We start from the raw sequence: 22,235 nt of genomic DNA on the forward strand, positions 1-22,235 counted from the left end.
ATGGAAACCAGAGCACACGGCAACACTGTTTACCTTCCCGCTGCAGCGGTACCTATTTATCTACTTGCACTGGTGTGCTTTCGAACTGCTAGGTTGGCAGAAGCTGGGACTGAGCAATGGGAGCTCACCCCGTTGTGGGGATTCGAACCGTCGACCTTCTGATCAGCAAGCCCAAGAGTCTCAGTGGTTTGGACAGCAGTGTGCATAGGGTTCCACTGCAGCCACCCACCCATGCGCTGATCAGAACTGGATCTGCTAAGCTTCAGCAAGTCTGCTTTATCATATGCCCTCAGACCATGCCCTAGAAGCTGTTCCATTGGGCACCAGTTCTGTCAATCGACATACAACGAGGAGAAGACAACTTGGCTCAATCAAGGCACATGTAACAACTTGGTTGAGGGGCATCAAGAAGTTTGGTGTCTTCCTGAACAGTTAGGTACTGACCTGTCTTGTAGATCTCATAGCGTAGAGAGAAGCCGGCACCTTGGCGTGCATAGTCTGAGGTGAATTTAATATAGAGAGAAGGGCCTGATGACGTGATGGTAGGTGGAGCAATGTTCCCACAGTGCTTGCCCAGAAGGTCAGCTGATTCACTGTCTCCATCCCGAATCTCAATAAAATCGTATCTGTCAATGGGGGGAGAAAATAAAGCAAGAAACAATTAAGAGAAAAATCTACCATGAAAATATAGTTCTATTTTACAGATGGCCTATACTTTGAACATGTTGATTTATCTCATCTGTCATGCCAGTCACAGCTCTATAAAATGTTTCTTTACACATATTTCTTTACACATTAAGCATTGTATTCTAATTAATAAATTATCACACTATTTCACATCTGACCTCCTGCGATCAGTATATGCTGATCAGAATTCATTTCGTTTCTTCCAAATAGCTTGAAAGCAACAAAACTTTGAGCAATCTGCACTTCTGCGCATTGTATTCAAAACATTTCATTATCTGAATGTTTTAGATGCCCAATGAGCTATTGTGATGAATAAAGTTTTATAGCCATCATAATCTGTAAAACATACAGAGCCAAAGAGATCTCTCGCTCTTCCTACAGTTCATAAATCTTTGGGCCTTGCTATTTACTTATCTATAAAAATCGCTCCCCACCCCTTCTTTATAATCCAAGCTGCTTGTCTTTGCCGAATCTTTGCATGCAACATTCATAATCCGCCATAGAAGCTTGTTGTTCATTAAAAATAAAATTTTGAAAATCACATTTTCAAGCGCTGTGGCTGTAAAGGCATGTTCAGAACTTGCTGCAGGAAACTAGTGAGCTCATTTTTGAGGCTCGATTTCAGCAGAGAAGTTTATAGTTTAGAAAGCAACCCAAAACTCCTAATGCTCTGGAAAGTTTTGATGGGGAGAGGCACCTTCTGCCCTACCCTGCCAGCCACACCGATGAGGATCACCCAAGCTACCACTGGCAACATCCCGGGTGGTATAATTATTCAGTAAATTGCTGACCCTTCACCTGCAAGTGCCAAGGCAGGTTATAACAATTAATCCCAATCTAATGGTGGCCAGTGAAAACTCCCCAACTGAGTGTGGGGTTTTGGGGTTGGCGCTATGGTCTAAACCACAGAGTCTAGGACTTGCCGATTGGAAGGTCGGTGGTTCGAATCCCCACCAGCAGGTGAGCTCCTGTTGCTCGGTCCCTGCTCCTGCCAACCTAGCAGTTCGAAAGCACGTCAAAGTGCAAGTAGATAAATAGGTATCACTCCGGCGGGAAGGTAAACAGTGTTTCCGTGCGCTGCTCTGGTTTCGCCAGAAGCGGCTTAGTCATGCTGCCCACATGACCCGGAAAAACTGTCTGTGGACAAAGGCCAGCTCCCTCAGCCCATAAAGCGAGATGAGTGCTGCAACCCCAGAGTCGTTCGCGACTGGACTTAACTGTCAGGGGTCCTTTACCTTTTTAAGAGAAGACAGTATCTGCTGAATACTGAGCCAGTGCTGCTGCCATCATGCGACAACAGCAAGCCTATTATGAGCCTCTTCAATGCCTGGGACCTGGCACAGAGGAGGGGAAATTTCATCTCTGCGCTCCCCTAAACTTCCGTCCTGGCCTGTATGAGCAGAGATCTCCTTCGTCCTCATCATGAAGATCTCGCTTCTTTTGCCATGCCTTTGTTCTCTGCCTCCAAGCACACAACTGATCTTTCCTGGGCCACGTTCAAATGCTCATCATGTTGTCAACCACTGTGGTCTCGCACAAATTTCTCAAGGAAGCCCATGGTGGGGTTCTGGATTTGCAGAGTGTTGCCATATGCTTCTTACAGATAAGTTATCATATCCCAGCAGCTAAGCAAACCCCAAATCCCTTGTGTTAACCAGAATGTGCAAGATTACTCATATATACTTGTATTTTGTGTGTGTCCTTAACAGGTATTGTACAGACACTAACGTATCAATATGATTATTTGAGAGAAAGGGCTATGTTAAAACTTATGGTGCAATCCAATCCTGGGGTGGGGTGACTAAGCTGCATTAAGAACCTAATACAGTGGTACCTTGGGTTAAGTACTTAATTCGTCCCGGAGGTCCGTTCTTAACCTGAAACTGTTCTTAACCTGAAGCACCACTTTAGTTAATGGGGCCTCCTGCTGCTGCTCCTGCACCGCCACTGCACGATTTCTGTTCTCATCGTGAAGCAAAGTTCTTAACCCAAGGTAATATTTCTGCGTTAGCGGAGTCTGTAACCTGAAGCGTATGTAACCTGAAGCGTATGTAACCCGAGGTACCACTGTAACAGCAATATAAGCTTAACCAGGTCTTTTAAAGTCTTTCTTTACACTTCCAGAGACAATACAACAATACAACAAGTGAAATGCAGGTGAACAAATTATCTAACCAACCATTTTGGCAGGTGTTGATTAGAAAATACTGAGATAACAGAAAGCAACTAGCAGATAAATCACAAGGTGAAAAAGCCTATAGGACTGGTTAGCTATATCAAGGTTGATATGAGAGTGGGTATAACTCATATTTTCAACCTCTTGCTTAATATTTCCGCAAAACTGCAGACAACAATTCAATCATGGACCAAAGGTTATTAGTCAAGCTGTGTAGGCAACAATAATTACAAAGTTCATTTTAAACTAAGCAAAGCACTAGTGAGAAGGCTTCTGGGATCACAATCAATCAATTTCCCTCTACTATCCATGACAAGAGGATAAAAGAGGATATTCTCCTCAGAATAAAGGAGCAGACTGTGGATTTTCATGTGTGAAGAGACGACCAGTTTGCTGGCATACTTTTTCCAGTTCATTTGAATACCATGCAGTCTAATGGACTCTCTGACATAAACTTCTCCAATTTGTACTAACATGTAATACATATTGTAAGCACTTTTGCACTCACAATAACATCCATTTGCAGGAGAAGGCCAGTCTCCCTTCCTGTATTTATTTGCATCGTGTTGACCTGTTTAAAACAGCATGTTACCAATCTGCTCCTCAAAGGGGCAGAGGAGGAAAGAAAAGTGATACATTGAAAGGATTCTGGCTTTGTCACAAGATCCTCTATCTGCAAATCAAGAGTTGAAAGGAAAAATAGCTTGCTGGACAAGAAACAAATCTCATGTGACTCATTCCTTTTCCTGCAAGACACACAATGCCAAACAACCACTCTAAACAAACTTGCAGGGACTCAATGTGCTACCAGAAAGGCTGGCCGACGGAGTGGTCCTCATTTCAGTCCTTTCTGGGAGTTAATCAGGCTTCACTCCAGAAACAAATGCCTGAGGCAAATATACTCTCTAGCTATAGGTTAAATCCACATACTCCGCTAAGAGATTTATCTTCTGAAATTGCTGGCTTGGTCAATAGCAGGAGGTATCCCCACCCAGGACTTGGGCTCTGAGCCTGTAGAGACAGAAGAGGTCACCCTTCGGAGTAGCAAGCATCTCCCAGCATTAGATACAGCTCTCTTCCTCCCTCCCAACCCACCAGCCAGGATAGGGGCCTAAAAGGTATGTCCCTGAAGGGTGAAGAAGGGCAGTCTGCTCTACGTTACAAGGGATGGCCCTCAGTTGAGTGGCACACTCAAGATGGGAAGCTACTAGAAAGAAGAAGAGTTTGGATTTGATATCCCGCTTTATCACTACCTGAAGGAGTCTCAAAGTGGCTAACAATCTCCTTTTTCCCTTCCTCCCCCACAACAAACACTCTGTGAGGTGAGTGGGGATGAGAGGCTTCAGAGAAGTGTGGCTAGTCCAAGGTCACCCAGCAGCTGCATGTGGAGGAGCGGGGAATCGAACCCGGTTCACCAGACTACGAGTCTACTGCTCTTAACCACTACACCACGCTGGCTCTCACACCACACTGGCTCTCTAGAAAGGATGGGAGACAGCACGACAACACTTTGGGGCAGACATCCAGGTACCCCAACAATAGAATGAGCACCAAATGCAGCAGAGGTGGCTTGCAAGATTTGGAAGTTACCAGAGTAATGTACATAACTATGGGGAAAAGTCCCACCCTGCCCTCACTAAGACCCTTAAGTCCAGAATCTAAAATGACCTAACTGCCTGAATTCTGCAACACTAGTAGTTAAGTTGGTGCTGGAGGAGACTCTTGAGAGTCCCATGGACTGCAAGAAGATCAAACCTACCCATTCTGAAGGAAATGTGATTTACAAAATGCACTAGGTACTTACCATACTTACTAGGTACTTGCACTAGGGACGCGGGTGGCGCTGTGGGTAAAACCTCAGCGCCTAGGACTTGCCAATCGCATGGTCGGCGGTTCAAATCCCCGCGGCGGGGTGCGCTCCCGTTGCTCGGGCCCAGCGCCTGCCAACCTAGCAGTTCGAAAGCACCCCGGGGTGCAAGTAGATAAATAGGGACCGCTTACTAGCGGGAAGGTAAACGGCGTTTCCGTGTGCGGCTCTGGCTCACCATAGCAGCTTCGTCACGCTGGCCACGTGACCCGGAAGTGTCTGCGGACAGCGCTGGCTCCCGGGCTAAAGAGATGAGCGCACAACCCTAGAGTCTGTCAAGACTGGCCCGAACGGGCAGGGGTACCTTTACCTTTTACCTTTACTTACCATTAGATCTAAAGTACAGCATGTGGAAGGAACACCCCCCCCCCAGGCTAATGCAGACTTGAAACTGCTGCCAATCTATAATCAAGAATCCTCTCCAAAAAAAGAGGAGAGTCATCCCTTATCTAGTTTCTCTAAGTCTAAGGAATGGTGATAGCTGCTGCTCTGCAAGCGCTGAGTGAGGGGAGGGGATGTCCTCATGATGACATGAGGTGATGATATATGTATCCTCACATCAGCACTAGGAACCTAAAACCAAACCTCACAAATGCTGTATCCACAATAGGACCAGTGCTTTTTCCCCTTTAAAAATGTTTAGGGGTACTCTCGTTTTCCTACTCCTACTGAAATATTGCCCCTCAATGAGGCCAAACTTAAGATTCACAAAATGTTTAGGGGTATGCGTACCCCTGCGTACCCTGCCACCCCCACCCCCCGGAAAAAAGCACTGAATAGGACTATTAGCCTGCAACCCTATGCCCAACTTACCAGGACGTAACCACAGTGAACTCCACAGTAGACACATGGTTTGTCATTTATTGCAAATCACCACCAAATTGATTTGCAACAAATCACCACCAAACAACTCCTATTGAAATGATGTTGTTGTTTAGTCGTTTAGTCGTTTCCAACTCTTCATGACCCCATGGACCAGAGCACGCCAAGCACTCCTGTCTTCCACTGCCTCCCGCAGTTTGGTCAAACTCATGCTGGTAGCTTCGAGAACACTGTCCAACCATCTCATCCTCTGTCGTCCCCTTCTCCTTGTGCCCTCCATCTTTCCCAACATCAGGGTCTTTTCCAGGGAGTCTTCTCTTCTCATGAGGTAGCCAAAGTATTGGAACCTCAGCTTCACGATCTGTCCTTCCAGTGAGCACTCAGGGCTGATTTCCTTCAGAATGGATCGGTTTGATCTTCTTGCAGTCCATGGGACTCTCAAGAGTCTCCTCCAGCACCATAATTCAAAAGCATCAATTCTTCAGTGATCAGCCTTCTTTATGGTCCAGCTCTCACTTCCATACATCACTACTGGGAAAACCATAGCTTTTACTATACGGACCTTTGTCGGCAAGGTGATGTCTCTGCTTTTTAAGATGCTGCCTATTGAAATATTGCCCCTCAATGAGGCCAAACGTAAGATCCACAAAATGTTTAGGGGTATGCGTACCCCCCAGAAAAAAGAGCACTGAATAGGACTATTAGCCTGCAACCCTATGCCCACTTACCAGGACGTAACCCCAGTGAACTCCACGGTAGACACATGGTTTGTCATTTATTGTGTGTTTTTGTTAGGTACTATTTTTTTTTAAAAAAAGGCCTTCAGACACTGGGTGCATTTTGGGAATGTGAAGTTGTTGTTTCTGGTGGTGATGCTATTAGCACTGGTAAGACAAAGCCATCTGCTTGATCTTCTGACTATTTTGATTATTTGTATGTGCTTTCCATATTTGTCAACAAACCTCAAAACCAGCAGAAGGCATGATTTAGACTCCCCACCCCCCATTCTAATTGAAACATTAAGATTCTAAAAATCTGATGATTGACAGTTTACACGCAGAAGGAAAGCCAGATTTTATCATCGATTTGCTACATAGCTAGATTCCACACTGGCTCCATCCTCACATCTCTCCTACTGCAGAGAAGCCAATTCTCAACAACAGGCATATGGAAATTAATATGCAGAAGGGTCCAAGAAACTAGTATTCATACCACAGCTCAGCCCAGCAACACACCAAGTGCAGTGGTACCTCAGGTTACAGACGCTTCAGGTTACATACGTTTCAGGTTACAGACTCCGCTAACCCAGAAATATTACCTCGGGTTAAGAACTTTGCTTCAGGATGAGAACAGAAATAGTGCTCCGGCGGTAGCGGGAGGCCCCATTAGCTAAAGTAGTGCTTCAGGTTAAGAACAGTTTCAGGTTAAGAACAGACCTCCAGAACCAATTAAGTTCTTAACCCGAGGTACCACTGTATTCAACAACAATAACAACAGTCGAGATTTGGGGAGCAATCAATAAAGCACAGGGCCCCCAAACCAACTACAGTCATAGGTAAGGTAAAGGGACCCCTGACCATTAGGTCCAGTTGTGACCGACTCTGGGGTTGCGGCACTCATCTCGCTTTATTGGCCGAGGGAGCCGGCGTACAGCTTCCGGGTCATGTGGCCAGCATGACTAAGCCGCTTCTGGTGAACCAGAGCAGCACATGGAAACGCTGTTTACCTTCCCGCTGGAGCGGTACCTATTTATCTACTTGTACTTTGACGTGCTTTCGAACTGCTAGGTTGGCAGGAGCAGGGAGCGAGCAACGGGAGCTCACCCTGTCGCGGGGATTCGAACCGCCAACCTTCTGATCGGCAAGTCCTAGGCTCTGTGGTTTAACCCACAGCGCCACTGGGATAAATACGCTTTAGGTTGAGCGCTTTCGGGTTGCGCTCCGCGGTGACCTGGAAGTAACGGAGCACGTTACTTCCGGGTTTCGCCGCTCGTGCATGCGCAGACGGTCAAAATGACGTCATGTGCGGAAGAAGCAAAATGCGACCTGCAGATGTGGTGTCGCGTCTTACGTTCTATTCAGGATGCGAACGGGGCTCCGGAACGGAACCCATTCGCATCCTGAGGTACCACTGTAAAGTTAAGTCCCAATGGTTTCAGTGGGGTTTAAATTAATCACCACTAATTTGTACCATCCTTTAAAAAATGGAATTGAAGCATACAGGATATTGTGACTCACTTCCATTGCATAGGCAGGAGGCAAATCTCCTACAAATGTGGGGATAAAGGTCTCTCAGGACAGGAAGTGTGGGGCCTGGAGAAGCAGGCTTCCTCCTACCTTCCTTTAAAAAAAAAAGATAAGTATGTGAAAAGCTAAATATATCAGAGAGATGAGATGGGGTGGAGGTGGGGGGTGGATAAATGATCTCAATGTCCAATATATACCAAATGTGGCATTTATGTGAACACAGCTCCATTTTCTCTCCCTTGTTTTTTTTTGTCCAGCTCCTCCAGTCTTCATTCGCTCAAAATTCTTCAATATATATTTTTAACACACTCCTAAAGAGATCTGCATGGTGAGAGACAGCCTCTGTCATGAAATTACTGCTGACAGAGGATGCTGTCTGGCACCTGGGTAGAGATTATGTGCATTTCCTCCAAGAGGGGGGAAAAATGGGGAGAAGAAGGAAAGAACCCTTTCGTTCCCAAAGCCTGGGCAAATATCCCAGTTTGTTTTCAACATGCAATGATTGCTGCTTCGTGTTTTAGCTTTTACAAACACACACACACACTGATGTCACTCTGCAAAACCACATCAAAATAGGGTTTTTCCTAGTGCTCATATGGTTTTGTTTTCATTTCTCAGCCTGCAAAGGAAAGGGAACTACTTTTATTTTATTTTCCGTTTTCAGAAAACTATGATTCAGTTCACCCATTGTTGGGTGGAGTAACTTTGTTCTATGATGGGATCCAAAGCTAACTCAGCCAATCATGAGACAGCTCAATTCAAGTAAAAACTGCAGAGCCATTGGTTAAAACCGCTGCTTACTTTTCAAAGTAAAGAGTGCAAGAGGTTCAAGCTTGCCTGGAGCTATTCTTCTCTACCTACTGCTCCTCCTCCAGCTGGAAGGTGAATAGCTGTGATTTCTCAGCAATTAGGAGGGTGTTGAAATATACTCAGAGTCGAGAGAGAATTTCATGCTCTTTATTCAGCTCATAGTGGTGAGGAGAAATGGAAGTTCCCCCAGAATGTCTGCATTATATACATTATTTACACAATGGGCCCCACGTGATTGGCTAATTCCGGGATTCTCCTGTAGGCCAATCAGGTTGCGGATTCACTTCCACCTGGAGCTGGATTGGGTGGCTCCTGTGGAACAATCAGACTGCTGCATTCTGAATCCTATTGTTCTAGGACCAAACAGACTGCTGCATTCTGGATCCTATTGTTCTAGGACCAAACAGACTGCTGCATTCTGAATCCTATTGTTCTAGGACCAATCAGACTGCTGCATTTTGGATCCTATTCAACACAGTACATAACAGGTGTGCTCAGAAGAACTCTGAAACTGCTCAAAATATGAAGCAAAAAAACAAATCACAGCTAACCCACAGCAGGAAAGAATTTGGCTGGGCAGCAATAATGTTCCGCTCTGTGACTGATAGGACCAAGATACAAAGCACTGAGATGGGCTGAGATCAAATCCTGACTGCAATGAGCATTTGTTTAAAGATTGCTTTGGTGCGTTGAAAATGGACGGAGACATTTTTTACCCTCTCTCACAACCCTATAACCTGAGTCTGCTCAATGAAACTGATTGACAGCAGGTTTGGGATGGAAAGGTGATGAGGGAATGCTTATTCACACAACACGCAATTAATTATGGAATTTTCATTTCCGTAAGATGCAGTGGTTGTCATTAGCCTATGTGGCTTTTCAAACAATTAGACAACTGACAGTGGGGTGCAGGTCTATCAACAGCTAAATGGAACGGCAATGTTGGAGGACAATATATTTCTGTGTAGTTGGCTAACAACAAACAATGCCGGTGGACTTCATACTTGGCTTGTGGGCTTCCCACTGGACACTGTTGGACATAGATTACTGATTAGGTCAAACTCTGGTCTGATCCATCAGGACTCTCATAACAAAATGTATGTGTCATGGCGCCAGACCACGTATTGCTTTCGAAAACCACTGAGGTCCATGAATGGTCAAATTATGCAGCCAATTGTTCAAACTGAAATAAAATAAGGCTGTGAATGATTCATTGATCAAATAAAGTGCAATTGGCCTAATGCTGTCAATATGGAACACAGGATGAAATCTGAGCTGTATAGTGGAAGGGATCTTAGGATACATGTTGCAATGACTCAGTCTTGCATTTTAGCACTTCCCTGGTGGCAACAGGAAACCAGGAATTCCATGCAGATGAGGTGGGGGCTGATGGAAGATGGATGGATTGCTTCATCCCCCTTCCGTTAGCCTGCATGGTTACCGTCTAACCACGTCTTTTCTCCCCTGACCATCAGGGGAATGCAGGAAACTGGTGGATGAAGGCCTGACTGCTCTGGCCCACCTCCACCAGTCCAATTAGTAGAAAGAATGATGTTTTTGTTTTTACAGCTAATATCCTGAAAGGGACGCAGGTGGTGCTGTGGGTTAAACTGCAGAGCCTAGGACCTGCCAATAAGAAGGTCGGCAGTTCGAATCCCCACAATGGGGTGAGCTCCCGTTGCTCGGTCCCTGCTCCTGCCCACCTAGCAGTTCAAAAGCACATCAAAGTGCAAGTAGATAAATAGGTACCACTCCAGCGGGAAGGTAAACGGCGTTTCCGTGCGCTGCTCTGGTTCGCCAGAAGCGGCTTAGTCATGCTGGCCACATGACCCGGAAGCTGTACGCCGGCTCCCTCGGCCAGTAAAGCCAGATGAGCGCCGCAACCCCAGAGTCAGTCACGACTGGACCTAATGGTCAGGGGTCCCTTTACCTTTATCCTGAAAGAAGTGTCTCCTCTTTTGCAGCCATCATGGAAATGCAGACTGGTTAAAAAAAAATATGCTGCAGGCTAGTAACTTCTTTAGGCTTATTTACAAGGCTGCCTTTATCAACTACTTTTTTCTTTGAAGGGGAAAACACCTCCCAAAAAAATATTCTGGAGAAGAGGTCACACAGTGAAGGACAATGGAACATTCCTCCATGGACACACGTCATAGTGGGCTCTTGCAGAACAGAATCCAAAGTGTGTCATGCTTTTAACTAGGAAAGCATATCCATACCCCAATTTTATTACACAGACATTCTCTTCAGAGAAAATAATTCTGATACTCTGTTTTCTTCTTATTCAGAGCAAGCCACTTCTAATGTCTCTTCCATCTCTTGTGGCTAACACTTATCCATTTCCCAGAAATTCATTCCTCTGTTTTCTCCATTAGCCCTGAAAACATTCTAGGCAAAAATAAAGGAAACAAACAAACAAACAAAGCCATTTATTTGTTGCTCCAGTTTATAGCACTCAGGAGAAAACCCGTCACTTCATTTCAGCTTGGTTCTAGCGCATCACCCAAGCAAAATAAAAAGAAACACACTATTCTCTTGCAAATGAACTGAAATCTTTCCCACACATTCAGGGCTTATTGGCAAGAATTAGGTATGTAGCCAAGCACAATGGCTAAACTGTTGTCTTCAGATCTTTGATATGGTGCCACGTAGTCCAAATGGAAATCAGAACTTGGAAGTTGAGAGAGGAACCCATGGACCTCTTTTCTCACCTTCATTCCACTTCAGGATAACTGACCACATGAAAAGAAACCACAAAAAACCGCATATAGAATTTAATATTCTATGTTGGAAAGCGGGTCTTTGAACCCCAACTGTAATCTGAAATACGGCTCCCTTGGTTCTTTTCTTGTACAACCAAACATAAGATAAAGATAAATCTGATGTAACAACCCTAAAAACAATTTTGGAAACTCAGTTCATGTAAAGAATGTGTAATGAATGGAACCTGTATTGAACCAAACTGCCAGCTTGCATAATTAAATGTCATTCAACAGAGAGATCAACTGGGGGTCTTTTATCTGCTTATTTTACCATACTTGTAAAGCAGTTTTCAACCGTAACGATTCTCAAAGTGGTTCACAATAATGAAACCATATTTATAGGCAAATCATATTGCCTGCACAATAATAAATCTGGAATACCAGGTGTTATTGACGACATCAAAAATGGCATCATGTGGATCCCTTTTCTGCTCTCCGCAAAAGGTGCTTGGCCGGAGGCAAAGGCAAGTCAGATTCCTCTCCTAATCTTCCAGCTGCTCCAGCTGCAAACGCTGCTCAACGGAAAATTAAAACTGAACCACCAGCCATTTTATTTTATTTTTAAAGAAGAAGCTCCTACATGGGAGTGGGTTGACACACTGAACTCACACTGCTTAGACAAAAATGAGAAGTTTAATAACCCTCTTCGCACCTTCTCTACCTCCAGATGTTCACCCTTGGCCTTCACTTTTGAAAACACAGCCGTAGGAAAATCAGGACTTGCTTGCATCAGCTTTCCTAAAGTCTGCCTTAACCCATTCTTCCTTAACGCTTCCCATCCGTCTTCGCTGGTAAAAGTATAAAAAAGCCAACTGCTGCTAAAGATCTCCCATGAAATATAGCCTTTTCTAGTGCTTCACAGTTTACTGCTCACATGCAGGAGGAGAAATGAGATAAGATGTGCCCTATTATTTCAGTTACCCTGTCTCCAGAAATTACATAGCCTTGTTATCTCGTGGAAGGGAGCAAGCCACACAAATGTGTATCCTAACTTTTCCAGCCATTTATTGTTATTACTTTTATCAGCAAACATTTATTTCTGTGGCACTTGTCGCTGCCTTAACTGAGCCCACGGCAAACATGAGCGAGTTTATCCTCGCAAGACCCCTGTCGAGGGAGGAAAGAAGACGGGGTCAGTATTTTGCCCAAGGTCACGCAGGAAGTTTGCAAGAGAGACTGAAATAGAGCAGAGATTTGTTCTGACATATATTGTAGGAGACTAAGCCCATGTCAGATAAGCAACAGAAAACAGAAAGATTAAGGTACTAGGTACCAGTTAAACCTTAATCTTGCAAGTTTCTGATAACTGTTTGCACTTCTCAATTCTGCAGTCAGAGCTGGATCAAAGGGCATCAAAACATGTGATAGTGCCAAACACTGTATGCCACACTCCAAGAGTGTGGTGTGTGTTCTGCGCTTTGTACAGTACTGTGCCAGCACAGAAGTAGGCAGTATCCAGGATCGTGAAATATCTCAGGGCTTCCTTTTTTTAAAGTAAACTTCTAGCCCACAGGCCAGTACATGGGCAACGCCATCACAGATTTCAGAAGCCAGAGGCAGTGGCGGAGCTTCATGCTCCGGCACTGGGGGGTGGAGAGCAGGCGGGGTGGTGCGCATCCTGGGGGCATGGCATGCCTCCTGCAGGGGCGTGGCGCCCAGCGCACGGGGGGGGGCAGCCGCAATGGCACCCCACCGGGATCGCGCTGCCAGGGGCGGTGCGCTGCCCCCTTACCCCTCTTCTTCAACCAGTCGCCAGAAGAATGTCAAGTGGTCAGGGTTGGGTTTTGGTTGTGCCCATAGCAAAATGAATTACGGAGAATGCAGTAAATATGCATGCAATTCAGTCTTCAGAATGCGACATGTTTTGACGAAAGATCTGAGGCACAGTCTTCTTTACACATGTAGGTGAGGCATCTGTGCGTGAAGGGACCTCACAGGGCAAAACATCCAGCGCTGTTCTCCCACATCACCTCTTAGAATGCATGTTCGAGGACATGTGCACCATATTATTTATGGTGCAAGTGAGACTTTGCGCTCCTCCCATCTCCCCATCCAGTCACCGTCTATCCTCCGTCAAGGAGCGCAAGATACGGGAGATGCCATCCAGTATCCCCACCCAGATACACAGAGCCTAGGACCTGCCAATCAGAAGGTCAGTGGTTCAAATCCCCGCGACGGGGTGAGCTCCCGTTGCTTGGTCCCTGCTCCTGTCAACCTAGCAGTTCAAAAGCACGTCAAAGTGCAAGTAGATAAATAGGAACCGCTAAACGGCGTTTCCATGCACTGCTCTGGTTCACCAGAAGCGGCTTAGTCATGCTGGCCACATGACTCAGAAGCTGTACGCCGGCTCCCTTGGCCAATAAAGTGAGATGAGCGCCGCAACCCCAGAGTCGGCCACGACTGAACCTAATGGTCAGGGGTCCCTTTACCTTTACCTTTATGCAGGCTCTGAGTGGAAAATGAATGCACCCATGGTTTTTTTAGTGCAAGGAGGAGACCTGGCAATATCCTCCTCTTAATCCTGTTAATACCGTATCAGGGTAAAACAGGAAGCCTGTTCTGCCCCCTAAGCTATATAGGTGATGCAGCACCACTTACATTTCTGTACTATCCAGCATTTCCCCAACACCACGTCACATGAGAGAACATCCATATTCTGACCTCTGGGTGGAGAAGAGGCAGTCTCTAATGCACATAGGGACGTGGGTGGCGCTGTGGGTAAAACCTCAGCGCCTAGGGCTTGCCGATCGTCAGGTCGGCGGTTCGAATCCCCGCGGCGGGGTGCGCTCCCATTGCTCGGTCCCAGCGCCTGCCAACCTAGCAGTTCAAAAGCACCCCCGGGTGCAAGTAGATAAATAGGGACCGCTTACCAGCGGGAAGGTAAACGGCGTTTCCATGTGCTGCGCTGGCTCGCCAGATGCAGCTTGTCACGCTGGCCACGTGACCCGGAAGTGTCTTCGGACAGCGCTGGCCCCTGGCCTCTTAAGCGAGATGGGCACGCAACCCCAGAGTCGGACACGACTGGCCCGTACAGGCAGGGGTACCTTTACCTTTACCTTTTAATACACATATGACATCCGACAATTACACAGGTATGTGTAGAGCCCTTCTTTCTCATAATCTAGGGCAAGACAAGAGAGTAAGGGTATCCCAACAGACCCTCCAAGTGTCCCAATTTTCCAGGGACGGTCCCAGATTTACAGAAGCCGTCCCAGTTTCTGATTTGACCTCGGAATGCCCCGCTTTTCCTTAGGACCTCCCCGTTTCCATCAGAGAAATGTTGGAGGGTATGGAGTTATCCGACCCCCGAGCCAGCTGAAGGCAGCTCTGTGAAGGAAAGTTTTTCTAATGTTTAAGGTTTTGTTGTGTTTTTATATGTATTGGAAGCCACCCAGAGTGGCTGGGGCAACCCAGTCAAATGGGGGACATCATCATTATCATCGTTATCATTATTATTATTGAACAGGATGTCCCTATTTTCATCAGAGAAATGTTGGCAAGTATGCTCCCAAGTCTTCCCCCAACCACACCCTGTTAATGACAAACAACATAAATAAAAAAACTCCACAAAGTAAACTCACCATAAACATGATGAATTCAACCTTACCATCATTCTTTCAGTTTACTGTGGAGTTATCAGAAGTTTTGAGTTGTTGAAGCAATGGCAAATAGCTGTTTACCAGGGAACAACTGACCATGATGTGTCTCTGTGGCCACTTGGTATGCCAGTCTCTCTATTTATCATCCCGCAAAATAGTGAGTTTTGCCACATTTTTTTGCACGTGGCCAGAAATCTGGAGAAACAGTAAAATCCCCCTGTTGACTCAGGACAGCAATTGTGGCAAATTGCAGTACAGGGGTACCTTGGGTTAAGAACTTAATTTGTTCTGGAGGTCCATTCTTAACCAGAAACTGTTCTTAACCTGAGGTACCACTTTAGCTAATGGGGCCTCCAGCTGCCGCCGTGCCGCAATTTCTGTTCTCATCCTGAAGCAAAGTTCTTAACCCGAGGTATTATTTCTGGGTTAGTGGAGTCTGTAACCTGAAGCATCTGTAACCCAATGTACCACTGTAAACAGAATCCACCCACAAGGCATGTGGAATCAGACCTATTCATGTGCAGATTTAAAGGAGGCTGCATATGGGCATGATAGAAATCAGAACGAGGGCTTCATTAAACATCGCTTTAATTTTGTCTCATGAAATTTCATTTTCAATTCAGTTTAGAGAGGGAGGGAGAGAGAGAGAGAGAGGGAGGGAGGGAGGGAGGGAGGGAGGGAGGGAAGGAAGGAATAGCTCCTCTTTCATTTTTCCTTTGCGGCTGATTACTTTCCTTCCAAATTCCCTCCATCCCTCTTTTAGGCAGTGCTCCAGTGGCACTGCTTCCAAAATCCTGCAGAGTTGGGCAAAAGAGGAAAAGCCTGCTCTTCTCTCTCACATGGGACACATTTGGGAAACACTTCAGCTTTGCGGTATATGGAGACATGGTACAATACCACACGTCTTCGAGGTTTTCTGCAACTTGTCATTCCTGAGTAATACGTGGCTGGTTAATGCTATTTGCATCTACAGAACCCACGAAAGTGCTCTTTCGTTACAAGAACTCTTCAGGAACCGAACAGGACCAAAACTAAGAGCTTGTAATAAAACCAATCAAATATACTCCACAGAACGCTACTATTTCCACATTATTCTGCATTCTGTAACATAAAAAAAGAACAGGCCCCATCCTCTAGTCACATTTGAAAACGCGAATCTCAGAGAGATATGGCGCCTCAAGAAACCATATTTGCACCTTCCTAGTGCTACTGCAATCCATTTGTGGAGAAAATTGGACTTTGCTTTCTATTTCATTGCACTGTCACTGCTCACTAGCACCTGATCACTGAAAAGATGGGGAGGGGGGAAAACCCACAATAAAATATTATATGAATGTTCACCTCTGAACAGTACCAAGGCAACGGATTGATGACAGGCCAGTTCAAAATAACGTCCCCATCATATACAGGCCCAGTTCCCTGTCACAGAACACTTCGGAGGAACAGGGAGATTTTAATTCAGAAGAGAACTTTACAGCGCCAGAGGACTTTTAGCAGTCGGCACCCTTTCACAGAGGGCGGATGGCGCTGTGGTCTAAACAACTGAGCCTCTTGGGCTTGCTGATCGGAAGGTTGGTGGTTCAAATCCCCGTCACAGGGTGAGCTCCCGTTGCTCGGTCCCAGCTCCTGCCAACCTAGCAGTTCAAAAGCACGTCAAAGTGCAAGTAGATAAATAGGTACCGCTCCGGCGGGACGGTAAACGGCGTTTCCGTGCACTGCTCTGGTTTCGCCAGAAGCGGCTTAGTCATGCTGGCCACATGACCGGGAAAAACTGTCTGCAGACAAACATCGTCTCCCTCGGCCCCAGAGTCGTTCGTGACTGGACTTAACTGTCAGGGGTCCTTTGCCTTTTACCCTTTCACAGAATATTCTCCACTTCCACAGCCTAAACTGCACAACACGGTTTGCTGTGCTGCCTTGACACTCATCAGCATATGTGAACAGGGTGGTCACAGATACAACTGGCAAGGATTCCTGTGATAGTACCTACATTAGGGTTGCCATATGTTCGGGGAAACCCAGACATATCCTCTTCTGGGGGGCCAACATGCCCATCTGGGTAGATTTTTTACATTTTAAAGGAAATGTCCAGGTTTTTTGGGCTTGGGCTTGGGCTCAGGCTGCTCCACACGCCGTGGCCACTGCCAGCCCGAGCCAGCGAAAGAAGCAGCCGCATGAGCACGGTGGCAGCCCCACATACCCACACACCTCCTTCCCCGGCTCGGGCTGTCCTCTTTTTTTGCTCTTCAAGGTATGGCAGCCCTAATCTATATGCTTGTTGACACACTCAGAGAATTCTAACAGGCTGGAAAAGTCCAGGTTCAAAATCCCACTCACCGTCGAAGCTCCGCTTGCGCCAGCCACTATCTTTCAGCCTAATATGCCTCGCAGAATTTCTACGAGACTACAATGGAGATAACAGAACCACGAAGGTTCCCTTGAGCTCCCTTGGAAGAAAGGAGGGCTATTGATATAATCAAATCTTGTCAGAACACACCCAGAAAATACAGCGGTACCTCGGGTTAAGTACTTAATTCGTTCCAGAGGTCCGTTCTTAACCTGAACTTGTTCTTAACCTGAAGCACCACTTTAGCTAATGGGGCCTCCTGCTGCTGCCGCACCGCCAGAGCACGATTTCTGTTCTCATCCTGAAGCAAAGTTCTTAACCCGAGGTAATATTTCTGGGTTAGCAGAGTCTGTAACCTGAAGTGTATGTAACCTGAAGCGTATGTAACCCGAGGTACCACTGTAATGGCTGTTATAAGAACAGCAAATAGCAAGTACATTTTGACTATTGATGGAGATTTAATTATGTACCCTCTTGACTCAGTGACAAATGTGTCACCTTGCCCCTCAAAATGTTCCTGCTTTGCTCTGCAATAGATTAAAACAATTAATAAGATATTTGTAAACCCCCCCCAACTGCTGGAACTGGCAAGCCCCAAATCCTAGCCCTCAATAGGCCGACCATCTTATTCTATGCAATGTCTTGAAGAGGTTTTATACATTAAGGTAGGTAGCCGTGTTGGTCTAACGCAGTCAAAATATATATAAAAAATTGTCCGGCAGCACCTTAGAGACCAACTAAGTTTGTTCTGGGTATAGGCTTTCGTGTGCATGCACACTTCTTCAGATACACTGAAACAGAAGTCACCAGACCCTTATATATAGTGGGAGGGTGGGGTGGGGTTTTTCTCAGAAAGGTAGTAGGAGATCGGTGATTGACTCAATGGGTATGGTAAACCTGTTAATGACTGCAATTTGTCCTACAGGAAAAAGCAAGGGATAATATGCAGATGATGAGCATATGTAATGAGACAGGAATCCAATATCTCTATTAAGACCAGGTCTCTCCATAGCTTTCAGTTTACTGATAAGTTGTAATTCAACAACTTCTCCTTATATAGCTTAACTTACACTAAAAGTATCACTGAGTACCAATATGAACTTTTGAGTCCCGGTCAGGCACAGGTGTTGTGGGTCCAGAAGATGGGAAGGTGGTCTGTTTTGGTTGGGGGGGGGGGTCATACGCCCTCCGATGGAGCAGGTTCACAGCCTTGGGGTTCTTCTGGGTTTATCACCAGTGGCTGTGAGTGCCTTCTACAAACTTAGTAAGGCAATTTCCCAAGGTTTACTTTAAGCTGGAGAGACACTGCTGAGGCACCTTTTTTCTACAAGATGGAAGGCTTTTAGTGCAGAACTAAATGTTGTGGAACTCCTTTTCCTACTACTATTAAGCAAGCACCATCAGTATTGTATTTCAGATGCCTGCTGAAGGCTCTTCTGTTTCCACAGGCCTTTTCTGATGTAAAGCTCAACCATCGATTGTTGTGTACCACCGTCCAGAAGTTGACTAAGTATTTTTAATGCTCTTTTATGGGTGCATTATGCCTACTGCCTACATGGTCCGTTTACTGTGCAGTAAGCAAGCCTATAAATAAACAAATAAAATATCCTCTAAAAGGGAACCATGAAACTCCCCATGATGCCTTCATTGCCGGAACAGTTTGTTTCTCTTTTTCCTTTTTTAGTGGCAGGGCAGTGAAGAGGGTGCGAGGCATCTCCCAGTGGCCGGTTTGAAGAGATAGCTTCTTTCGCGTTCAGTAATTTCTTTGCTCCCTTACTGTTTGCACTCTTGGCACCTCCTTTGCCAGATGAATTATGAAGACATTGTTCTGGCTGGGTATAAAAGGCAGCCCTGACACAATAAGACTGGGCTGGAGATTTAATTTTTTTCCCTCCCAGGCCCTAGGGAGTGTTGGAGACTGGTTGAACTTCAAGCAGTAGAATACAGTAAACAGTTTCTTCTATTGTTCAGATCGCTTATTGTATTCTGCTCCCCCCCCAAAAAAAAAATAAAAATTAGAATTGCATCTTTATAACATTTAAACACGTATTTTTTAAAAAACAGAAAAATATGCTGATCATCTCAGTCAATCAAAAGATTGCTGGGCTGCGGAGATACAAACACAAAATGACTAACGTATCTGCAGAATGCATTCTGGCTATACACTGTCTGCATTTCTGCCTGATTTAGGAAGAGGGTCTAAATGTCAAACGCAGCCCAAGCACAGGCTAGAAGTCGGGGAGTGGAAGAGGACAATGTTGATCTGTTTTGCTGAATAAAACAGTGGCACCTCCTATTAGTGGTACAATTTCCAGATTATTGACCATACATAGCTGTCAACTTACAGATTTGAAAACAAGGGACCAGCAGTCTCGAAAATAAGGGATCAGCAGCCAAAATAAGGGATTTTCCAAGGAGCACAGGTATGTTCAACTTCTGAGCCCCTCTGAGCCAAAGGCAGAAAGCCCAGCCAGTAGCCAAACGAAGCCTCAAGCGGTGGTTCCCACAGCGCAGCAACCCGGCAAAGGGGATGCAGCAAGGAAAACCACCGTCACCTCTCCGCTGGGAAGCGCTGAGCAAAGGCAAGTCCCCAGGCAATGCGGCCGATTGATCGGCACAAGACATGCAAGCTCCACCCCCCCAGTCGTTCTTAGACTCCTTACTGGGTGAGCAACGCAGCCAAGCAACACAGTTGGAGCCTCCCTCTTCCCTGGCCGGCAGGGAGGGAGGGAGGGAGAGGAGCTGCTTGAATTGAAACATGGGAAATTTAAGGGACATCATCAATAAGCGACAGCAGCGGGACACAGCACTGGGATAAGGCACTTTCCCACCAAATAAGGGACGGTTGACAGCTATGTGACCATACTTCCTCAAGAGGCACTGGATGGGTAGTCTCCCAATTCTCCCAGTGGTATCCTCAGGCTCTTGAAACTGGGAGGGAGCAGAATAGACTTGTCAGTCATGCATGACAACCCAATGCCCCTGGCAAGGCAGTGTCCTTCAGCTCTCTATATTGGACAAACAGGCCAAACCTTACGCCAAAGAATAAACGGACATAAATCAGACATCAAGAATCACAAAACAGAGAAACCAGTAGGAGAACACTTCAATCTCCCAGGACATTCTATACAAGATCTCAAAGTAGCTGTTTTACTACAAAGGAGTTTCAGAAATAGACTGGAAAGAGAAGCTGCTGAATTGCAACTCATTACCAAACTTAAAACCATGGAGAGACCTGGTCTCAACAGAGACATTGGATTCTTATCTCATTATACATGACTAGCTATTTTTCACCTTCTCACCCCTTGCCTTTTCCTGTAAGACCTATTGCAGTCGTTAAGAGTCGTCAACAGGCTCATCTCAGCTATCTGCCAATCACCCATTCCCACCACCCTTCTGAGTAATACCCCTCCCCACCTTCTCACTATATAGAAGGATCTGGCAACTTCTGTTTCAGTGTATCTGAAGAAGTGTGCATGCACACAAAAGCTCATACCAAGAACTAACTTAGTTGGTCTTTAAGGTGCTACTGGAAGGAATTTTTTTTATTTTCCCTTTTTTGTGTAAAAGGCAATGCTTTGTTTTACTTCCCGGATGTCTCTCCCCCGACTCCTAAGTCTGGTTCAGACCCACTGCCACCAAAGGCAAAATAATTCTAATGCAAACTTTTTCTTTCTGCGTGCGTGTGTCTGTCAGTCTGACCTGCCTACCTCTCTGCCTTTGTCTCTATATCTCTGTGTGTGACAGAAATCAATTACGTTCCCCTCCTCCCTGAAACCCTCTTACAACTCTGCCGCTTCTCGAGATTACAGATGAAAAGGAGGAGGTGAGGAAGACGATCCCAGGTTCAGAAGAAATACCTCCTCCTGAATGGTTCACAAGAAATACCATATTTTAAACACGCAAAGAGCCCACACTTTCCTGGGTCATCTGCTATTTAAAACACTCAGCTCTGAAGTCAAGATAGGAGCCTCCTCACGAAAACATTGATAAAAATGGAGAATATTTAAAGAATATTATTTGAAGAACCGTGGTATAAATGGTAATCTCCTGGCAGACTTAGACTGAGCCTTGTAGTATATAAAGGTAATTGACAATTTACATAGAAATACGGTAAAAAATAGAAGAAATAAGTAACTGTGCGGTGAAAGCGTATTTAACAGATAACGTACAATGAGAATGTTTGGAAGTCTCTTTAAAACCTCAACTACTTTTTCTTCTTCTTCTTCTTTATTTTATTTTTATTTATTTTACTTTTTTCACTTTTTCATAAATTGTAGCGTCATGTGTATTGTGAGGTATACAAAGTATCTTTGCTTCAGTTGCTAGCATTTTCATTTTTGTTACAAACGAAACAGTGAGCGTTGTATAAATGTTGTACAAATGTTTATGGGGGGGGGGGGGTTAAAAAAGAAAAAGAAAAGAAAAGATCTATAAAAATTGCTAAGGGAATCATATGCAACTGAGCCCCCAGTGTCTCTCCTTATTGCTTCCTGCTATTTTTCAGGAGGCAATAAGAAGGGCTCCCATTCACAAATTAAGGTAGCAATAGGGTCTTGGGCTGCAGTTGCAGTGCCTTCAGTAACTAACATGAAAGAGGGAGTAAGGTAAGGTAAAGGGACCCCTGACCATTAGGTCCAGTCGTGGCCGACTCTGGGGTTGTGGCGCTCATCTCGCTTTATTGGCCAAGGGAGCCGGTGTACAGCTTCCAGGTCATGTGGCCAGCATGACTAAGCCGCTTCTGGCAAACCAGAGCAGTACATGGAAACGCCGTTTACCTTCCCGCCGGAGCGGTCCCTATTTATCTACTTGCACTTTGACGTGCTTTCGAACTGCTAGGTGGGCAGGAGCAGGGACCGAGCAACAGGAGCTCACCCCGTCACGGGGATTCGAACCGCCGACCTTCTGATTGGCAAGTC

General features: G+C 45.6%; 1 protein-coding gene across 3 annotated transcripts in view; it reads right to left on the reverse strand.

Moving 5' to 3' along the window:
- Positions 1–22,235, reverse strand: part of NRP2 (neuropilin 2) — a 238,472-nt gene that overhangs the window by 154,530 nt on the left and 61,707 nt on the right. For all 3 annotated transcript variants that reach the window (XR_014518665.1, XM_083472896.1, XM_083472897.1), the window contains exon 3: positions 445–626. Coding sequence is in view for 2 of the 3 variants with exons in the window: in XM_083472896.1 (XP_083329022.1) it covers positions 445–626 (182 nt within the window). In the remaining variant the exon portion in view is untranslated. The remainder of the gene's footprint in view (positions 1–444; positions 627–22,235) is intronic.

This window comes from Podarcis liolepis (assembly GCF_965112155.1).
Source record: "Podarcis liolepis genome assembly, chromosome: 1".
NCBI classification, from domain to species: Eukaryota; Metazoa; Chordata; class Lepidosauria; order Squamata; family Lacertidae; genus Podarcis; species Podarcis liolepis.